Source organism: Salmo trutta, chromosome 35 (assembly GCF_901001165.1).
Source record: "Salmo trutta chromosome 35, fSalTru1.1, whole genome shotgun sequence".
NCBI lineage: Eukaryota > Metazoa > Chordata > Actinopteri > Salmoniformes > Salmonidae > Salmo > Salmo trutta.
In genome coordinates this window covers 10,001,557-10,010,478 of record NC_042991.1, presented here as the reverse complement: position 1 = coordinate 10,010,478, position 8,922 = coordinate 10,001,557, and the positions used below count along the sequence as shown (strand labels likewise).

The 8,922-nt window shown below is 42.8% G+C and overlaps 1 protein-coding gene across 2 annotated transcripts; it reads right to left on the bottom strand.

Moving 5' to 3' along the window:
- Positions 1-3,746: 3,746 nt before the first annotated feature.
- Positions 3,747-8,718, bottom strand: LOC115174583 (zinc finger protein 770). 2 transcript variants are annotated; one of them, XM_029733250.1, is made up of 2 exons: positions 8,508-8,718; positions 3,747-8,039 (listed from the first exon to the last, which is right to left on the bottom strand). In XM_029733250.1, the coding sequence occupies exon 2, from the start codon at positions 7,939-7,941 to the stop codon at positions 4,663-4,665; it is 3,279 nt and encodes a 1,092-aa protein (XP_029589110.1). In that variant the 5' UTR covers positions 7,942-8,039; positions 8,508-8,718; the 3' UTR covers positions 3,747-4,662. The 2 variants fall into 2 exon arrangements, with proteins under 2 accessions (XP_029589110.1, XP_029589111.1); XM_029733251.1 differs by lacking the exon at positions 8,508-8,718 and adding an exon at positions 8,332-8,469.
- Positions 8,719-8,922: the final 204 nt, after the last annotated feature.

Genomic DNA, 8,922 nt, shown 5'->3' with positions numbered 1-8,922 from the left:
CAGCTTCATCAAGTGCATCGACAACATAGTCCCCACAGTGACCGTACGTACATATCCCAACCGGAAGCCATGGATTAGAGGCAACATCTGCACTGAGCTAAAGGCTAGAGCTGCCGCTTTCAAGGTGCGGGACACAAATCCGGACGCTGATAAGAATTCCTGCTATGCCCTCCGGCGAACCATCACGTCGAGCCAGAAGTGTATAGCGGTTGCAAGTTCGAATCCAGCGATAGTGTCACGCCCTGATCTGTTTCACTTGTCCTTGTGCTTGTCTCCACCCCTCTCCAGGTGTCGCCCATCTTCACAATTATCCCCTGTGTATTTCTGTGTTTTCTGTCTGTCTGTTGCCAGTTTGTCTTGTTTGTTCAAGCGTACCAGCGTTTTGTCTCAGATCCAGTTTTTCCCTAGTCTCTCTTTTTCTCGTCCTCTTGGTTTTTGACCTTTGCCTGTCCCTGACCCTGTACCCGCCCGCCTGACCACTACCTGTCTCTGACCCTGAGCCTGCCTGCCGTCCTGTACCTTGGCCTCTGCTCTGGATTATCGACCCCTGCCTGCCTTGACCTGTCATTTGCCTCCCCCTGTGGTTACAAATAACATTGTTCCTTCACACAGTCTGCACTTGGGTCTTACATTGATTCCTGATAGATAGAAAGTCGTTTATTTTTTTATTTTTGTCTTAAATCTATCCAAACCTTAACCCTTACCTTAACCATTTGGAGTTAATGCCTAACATGAATAAATTGGAGTTAAGGCCTGAACTTAACCTTAAACACTTCGAAATTTGACATTTGAGAAACATGGATTCATGTCTAATTCTGACGTGAGACTGTGAGAGCTGGTAGCAAAATTCATGCCCATGCAGGGCTATACTCTGTGGGCTCAGACAAAGTGCATTGCTCAGCAGGTCTGAAACGACATTGGAGTATTAACAGCGCAGATGATGTCAAAACCTCTGTGGGTGGCTGAATCTTAAAGGTTTATCCCTTTTTTGTTAACCCGCGAAGAAGCGATGTGAAGCTTAGTGCTCACGGCCCTCTCTGTAATCTCAGCACATTAAATATGCAGACAGAAGAACCATGCCTCCGTGACAATTATGCTGAGAGGAAATTTTAAATAGTCTCTGCTGTGTGTGTGTGTGTGTGTGTGTGTGTGTGTGTGTGTGTCTGTATGCATGCATGTGTGTGTCAGAGAGGCACTTTAAAGAACTAGTGTGAATCAGTCATTTTAAAGAGGGGGTTAGAGTTACTAAGTGTGTGCATGCAGTGTCAGGTAAAACTGTAGGAGTGCAAGCGGCACTTTAAACTAAGCTATAGTTTGACCGCGCTGCACAGCAGATCACGAGCAAATGGCTCAGTTTCAAAATGATGGTGATCAATATAGTGATACCCGAGCCCTGCCCGTACCCTAGTTATTGATTCAAACCCGATTCATAAAGTCGAGGCCTGCCGAGGCCTGTAGCAGAGCTCTGCCACAGAGCTCTCGCCAGCCTATCGCCGATGCTGTCAGCTCATAATAAATACATAAGTCCCACTTTCCCATCCGCCTGAAGTTATTTTAGAACCGTCTTGCAGCTTCATGCAGCGCTGCTAGACTAATGGCTGACGGGAACAGGATGGGAGAACCTGAGAGATGGTTGGTCGGTACTCCTCCCTCCCTCTGTCAGACATGAACTGGTGACTGTGTAAACATGAAGGACTTAAAAGGCTTTTAGGGCACTAAGGTGTCAGACATACAGCCAAATGGAGGGATGCATGAGATGGGATGTACTGTTTGTCATCAATACAACAGAAGGCCGACTGTACATGGTCTGTATGTGAAAGAGATGCACAAACTCAATCTAGAACTATGTAGCTGTACCGAGTGCACAAAACATTAGGAACACCTTCCTACTATTGAGTTGCACGACGTTTTGCCCTGAACAGCGTCAATTCATTGGGGCATGGACTCTACAAGGTGTCGAAAGCGTTCCACAGGGATGCTGGTCCATGTTGGCTCCAATGTTTCCCACAGTTGTGTAATGTTGGATGGATATCCTTTGGGTGGTGGACCTTTCTTGATACACATGGGAAGCGGTTGAGTGTGAAAAACCCAGCAGCGTTGCAGTTCTTGACACACTCAAACCGGTGCGCCTGGCACCTACTACCATACCCTTTTCAAAGGCACTTAGAATATTTTTTGTCTTTGCCATTCACCCTCTGAATGGCACACATACACAATCCATTTCTCAATTCTTAAAAAGGATTATTTAACCCGTCCCCTCCCCTTCACTGATTGAAATCAATTGAACAAGTGACATTAACAAGGGATCATAGCTTTCACCTGGATTTACCTGGTCAGTCTGTCATGGAAAGAGGGATACCTAGTTAATTGTCCAACTGAATGTATTCAAATGAAATGTGTCTTCCTTATTTAACCCAACCCCTTTGAATCAGAGAGGTGTGAGGAGCTGCCTTAATCGACATCCATGTCTTTGGCACCCAACGAACAGTGGGTTAATTGCCTTGCTCAGGTGCAGAAAGACTGATTTTTACCTTATCAGCTCAGAGATTCGATGCAGCAACCTTCCGGCTACTGGCCCAACGCTCTAACCACTAGGCTACCTGCCGACCTAAGAGCACGTGTTCTTAATGTTTTGTACAGTCAGTGTAGATCTATCCTTACCGCTCTCCACTTAGTAAACCCTTTCTCTCCATAAAGATCCAGCATGAACTTTCTCGACCTTCAGTCTCTTGACCGTCCATCTACTCATGATGATTAGCCTAAATTAAGTTTTGTTTTTTTAATAGCATTTTTGTTGTTGTTGATTTACAGTGCTTTTAGGTTCTTTATGTAACGAAAAGTGCTATAAAAGTGCTATGAATCACGATTATCTATCCAATCTTAACAGATCTCTCCATAGGGTTGATGCTGTCGGTCAACTATAAGGCCGTCTAATCCAAGAGGGGCTATTACTGCTCGGATTAGGTCCCATGTCTCCATACACCAGAGGCATGTCAGAGATTATTCCACAGCGCCGTAATCACAACATGACTTCTTAAACGAGGTTCTGAGGACTCTGATAACATTCGGAGTAGTAGGAAGACGCATATAATGTACAACTGTGTGTTTCAGAAACAAACAAAAAAATTTGTGTGACGGTAAATCCATGGTTCAGCGTAGCATCCTCTGTGTTTTTTTTGCCGTTGGTCAATTGCATCTACATATTGAGGTATTTTGAGATATTTTTACGTGGACAGGGAACTCCAGAAATATCTGACCTCCATTACTTTAATTGGAATTTTACTTTCGGGTGCCTCAGTAAAGACCAAAATGTTTCATTTAGGGAGATTTTCATTTAGATACCCATAATGACCTAAATGAACCCCTCTCCCAATCCCTTCCCACATCCCCATAGCGTGATGGCAGGGAGTGCAAACAACTCACCCACAAGCGATATGGATGTATCTACACCAATGAACTGCTCTAACAAGCTTGGACAAAACTGCTATTATTCATTAGCATATACAGTACAACTGCATACAATACTGTATATACTTCACATAACATAAAATCTGGTGAAATTCTTAAAGAAACCGCTTCAATCTTGAATGGTTTTAAGAGGAAAAGAATCCCTTTGAATCCATACTCTGTAAATCCCTAACAGGTCAATAAGCTTTTTATCTTGTCACAACATGGACACCCAGTTAAAGGTAACCTTTACATCAGGTTTAAAGACAGTTCGAAAGCTTCCAATGAGTACACATTTATAAATAAGTAAGATGTTTAATCGAAAATGTCAAACAGAAAATGGCATTCTAACGACATGCGATCAAAAAACGGCAATCATTCACATTAAAACCTAACTCAGTATTTCATGTACCATGTTAAAACTAGTTTCTTTCACACTGACACCTCCACATTACACCTTTTTCTCAGAAGTCAGATGCTTCTCCTCCTCAAAGTGCATCTGAACTAACCAAAACAGAGACATGACGCCATCTTGTGTAAAGAAGTGGTACTGCGAAACCATAATGAAATGGCCTGCCGAGTAAGTGTTATCAGATGGCATCGATCCTGTCATCTGAGAATAAACAATGCCTACCTCAGTGCCAAATCAAATATTTTCCAGCTATAACCAAATAGCAACATAATGATATGGCCAGCCAGAGTATTGCATTGAAGACATTTTTATTAGTGTATACTTCATGTGTGTGAAACAGAAGAACTGATTGCTGTTGTACTTACATATTAATAAGTTATTTACAAATACAGTGCCTTCAGGAAGTGCTACGGCCTGAATCACATGTGTTCGGGAAATAAAAATCCATTTGAATTTAGGCTGTATCAACAAAATGTGAAATAAGTCAAGGGTTATAAATACTATCTGAAGGCGCTGTGAATACCAGTATGCAATACGATAGGCAGATTGTTAGCATCAACTAATACACCACACATAATTACATTAGTACAAACTCAGTGAACCATATAACGCCATCTATAATAGAAGGCACAAAAAGAAACATAAAAAATATGTACTTTTTCATCAGGATGAATATATTCTGCAATCCAAAAAGCTCATGTTGGAGGGTAGAGGAGCATGGCAAGGTAAGTAGTCAAAGTAACATATGAGTGTGTGGAGATGTGTTATGAGTCCTTAAACAGTAGATGGCGGTCCCAAGTCTTTTACCTGTGGATTTGCAGGTGTGTCTTCAAATGGCCTGCCTGAGTGAAAGCCTTTCCACACGCTGTACATTGAAATGGCCTTTGGCCTGTGTGGATAACGTAGTGTCTTTTCAATTTCGAGGGAGCCTCGAAGCTTTTGAAACAGATAGCGCACTGATACGAGCTCGCCCGTCTCTCTTTCTCTAAATGTCTCTGAGAACACCTGTGATGATTCAGTTTCCTCTTGGTGGTAAAACACTGACTACAGCCTGCGCAGACGTGAAGGTCGTTGGGAGGTTCTGACTTATATGGAACATTAAACTCTGACCTAAGGCCACCCTCTAACCCGTCCTCCTCTTTAGCACCATGTGGTGAATTAGGTCCATCCTCCAGGTAAGGAACATGTTGGTTAGCAATAGGATATGCCTGTTTGTTTTTGGTGGTTTCTTGGTGATATGGATAGGGGCTTAACCAGTTAGGAAGCTGGGGGTAGTTTTGCTGCCCATAATATTCATGCGAGGGAAACATTTCCACCTCTTTCTCCTCAGCAATACTCCAGTTATTCTCGGACTTCATGCTTTTCACGTCTTCTGACTGTTCAGGGTTTGGGGTTGGTTCATGCTTTCTGTTGATTTCTGTTGATTGGTTCGCGCTTTCCGTTAAACAGAAGTGATTGTATGATTCACCACCATGACCATTTTGTCTGTAATTACTATTTTGTTCGTAATTTTCAAAACTTTGACTTGGGCCTGGTTCATCTTGATGAAGACCTGCTGCAAAGATGTGTCCCTCCGAAACACTCCCATCCTCTAGGGGAATGTTGTCCAGTTGAGCCAAGTTGATGTTCCTCTGTTGTTCATCCCCATGCAGTGTGGCCTTATTACAGTGGACCTTCGCGTGAGACTGTAGATGGCAGAGTTGTCTGAAGGACTTACTACAGACGGTACATCTGAAAGGCTTGATGCCCATATGGACTAATAGATGTCGGGAGAGTTTAGAAGGACAGTTAAACTTCTTCAGACAGGCCATGCACTGGTACACCCCTGATTTCCTAGGTGCAACAGAAAGCAGTGTTTGGCTGTCGACGTCGTTGGTTGGGGGGCAGTTGAACTGAACTAGAGGGACAGCAGAGAGATCACTGCCACTCGATAAAGTATTTTCACTTCTATTATGGATGACTACGTCCTTTCCATTTGAACATGGGGTCCTTTTCAGTCTTGATAAAGACTTGGTCTGCCTGTCTTCATTATGACTAATAGAGGGTTTAGCCTCTTTCCCTTGTTCATGAACAGACTGGTGCACCTTCATATGAGCTTTTTGTCGAAACGTTTTTGGACAAGTGGGGCACCGATAGGAACTTTGTCCTGTGTGAACCAGGGAATGCCGCTGTAGCTTGGATGGAGCGTCAAAGCGCTTTGAACAAACCGGGCAACAATAGCGCCCTCTGCCATGGATTGTGGGTTTCTTTTGTAAGATGCAACTCCTTTGTTTAGATTTGCCTATTAGTGAATGGTGTGTCGGTGTGCTGTCAAATACATCACTGGTCTTCTTGTAGTCTGTCTTATGTCCTTGTCTGAGAGATACTGGCTCTGCTGAAGACTTCCTGTCTGTGTCAGTGTCCAATCCAGGTAGCAGCTTCTCACTGGGGTTCCATGCAGGTTGTTGAGCACCATAGTTGGAGAGACTGTCAGTGGAGCAATGACTGAAGGTAGGTCTGACAGGTAAAACATACTGGCTTAGGAAACAATCAACTTCATTGAGGCCTCTGCTGGCTTCCCGAGGTTGAGAAACTTGGTCTAAATGTTCACTTTGATTTCTCTTCACCGCAGAAACAGGCTTGTTCTTTAATATAATATCCCCTGGTTGGTCAGGGGTATCTTCTACTCTTTTCGAAACATTGTCACTTTTTATGTAGTGGGCCTTCATGTGAGTCTGTAGATGGCAGAGCTGTCTGAAGGACTTACTACAGACGGTGCATCCGAAAGGCTTGATGCCCATGTGGACCAACAGATGTCGGGAGAGTTTGGAGGGATAGTCAAACTTCTTCAGGCATATCATGCACTGATTTTCCCTTGCCTTAAGCGTGCTTGTATGTGTGTGGTCTGTGCGATTAGACACAGGCGACTTGTTCCTGTTGTCTGGGGAGCGAGTGAGGTCAATATGCTCCTGTGATGCATGTTTTGCGCCGTCATGCAATATTTCTGATAAGTTGCATAAACCTTCAACTACATCTAGTTGTCTCTTACCATTCGGCTCTATGTTGTACGTTATAGAACTTTCAGAGTTTTGGAAATATACTTTGGAAGCACAATTAGTTTGAGGGGGAAGGTAGGCCTTACTTATATTATTTAACTTACGAGGGTGCACAGCAGTCTCTGAAACTTTATGAGTTTGTTGGTGGACTATCAAATGTCTCTTCTGTTTAAATCTCCTTCCACACATGTTACATGGATAGTTTCTTGGCCAGGTTTTTGACCGCTGGGGTTGGGAAATAGATTTGGGACTTTGTCGTGGTAGTGAAGAGTTCCGCGACTTGGCGACCCCAGAGTGAATGCTGTAGTGTACCTTTAGATGGGCCAGCTGCCTAAAAGCACGCCGGCATAGGTAGCACTGAAATGGTTTCTGGCCTGTGTGAATCAGGCAGTGCCTCTTTAATTTGGACGGGGCGCTGAAGCACTTAAAGCACTCAGGGCATTTATGAGAGTTTGAATTCTCAATTATTTTTGTATGTTTGGCCACTGTTTCATCTCTGGAGGATCTATCCTCATGCAGTGTCTGTTTCTCAGGTTCACTCCAGTCATCGTGGTTCCTCATTGGCTCGTCTTTTGTGTGCTGCTTCTCAAACCTCTCGACCGCAGAGTGTAGGGGATTGAGTTCAGCGGTGCAGCGAGAGGAACAGAGAGATTTTTCCTCAACTCTGTCGACAGGTGCAGTTGGACTGATGCCCACCTCCAATGTGCCCTCTGCACCAAATGTGTCCAAGGAGCCTGTCTGCAAACATGCATTTGAGTTATCTATCTTTATAGGAGGGGCATTTTCATATCCACTTGGAAGCAAGCTAGACTTTACATTGCTCTTCCGTTCAATATGTTTTGGATAAAGGTGTGTGTTAATATGGAATTTCAGGTGTGCTAGTTGCCTAAATGCCTTTTCACAGAGGTGACACACAAATGGTCTTTGTCCTGTGTGCGAAAGGATGTGTCTCTGTAGTTTGGATGGAGCAGAAAAGCATTTCAAGCATGTGACACACTGATAATTCTTGCTTTGTGGCCTCCTGTGTTCCATGATGCCAGCTAGCATTGTGTCCACTAACAATATAGTATTATTTCCACTCTTAGGATGTCATCATTCTAGTTCCTCTGTGGCACAGCCCAGCTGCCAATATGGGAGGACAGCATCTGTAGTGAACAAATCATTTAGTCATTTACAAATATTGTAAAATATTATAGTATTTGTAAACTAAATTGCCAACACGGGCTACATTTTATATGCAATAAATGATATCAAACAGAATACAATTTGAAACTTTCGCTAGCCATGTGAGACGAGATTCCCTAAAAACATCCTACTTCGATACAGCTACGACCGGATGTGACTTTTAGTTACAGGTTAGGAGAACATTTTAGATAACACAAGCCTTTTCCTAACCTTAACCTAAGTCTCCTAACCTGCTGAGTAAATTATACTAACCTGCTACGGAAAAGTAATTTCCGGTCGTAGCTGTACTCCCTCTAGTCAGAACCTGCTCTTAGGGAATCCCAACATGGGAGGCTGGTTGCTTTTGAAACAGCTAACGTTAGCTAAGCTAGCTACTAAAACATGTATGAAACACAATTCATTGATTCGACTCATTTCTGCCAACTCACCATATGGCAACCTTTATAAATTGCTAAATCACGTCTCACGAACTAATAATTAAGTAATAAATACCGTTATTATTTAACTAAAAAAAGAATTAGCTTGCTTAATGAGCTAACACTTCCACCTTCCTCAAAACAAGCCTTTAACTACCGTCCATGATAAGTGCACGGGCGGAAACGTCTTCGCCATTATTTGTTCCTGGTCGTTTTAGCTACTGCAGAATGCAATTATTTGAACAGTTAAATGTGATCAGATTATCTGATTAATCCGATTGTATGCAATAATTGTGGTAGGCTATGGGTTCGATTTGATGGTAGACATTTTTATTTTACAATTGACAAAAGTAACACACTATTTTATTCGATTAAATTAAAAACGATTTTATATAATATAATAAAATATAATACAATACAATATAAT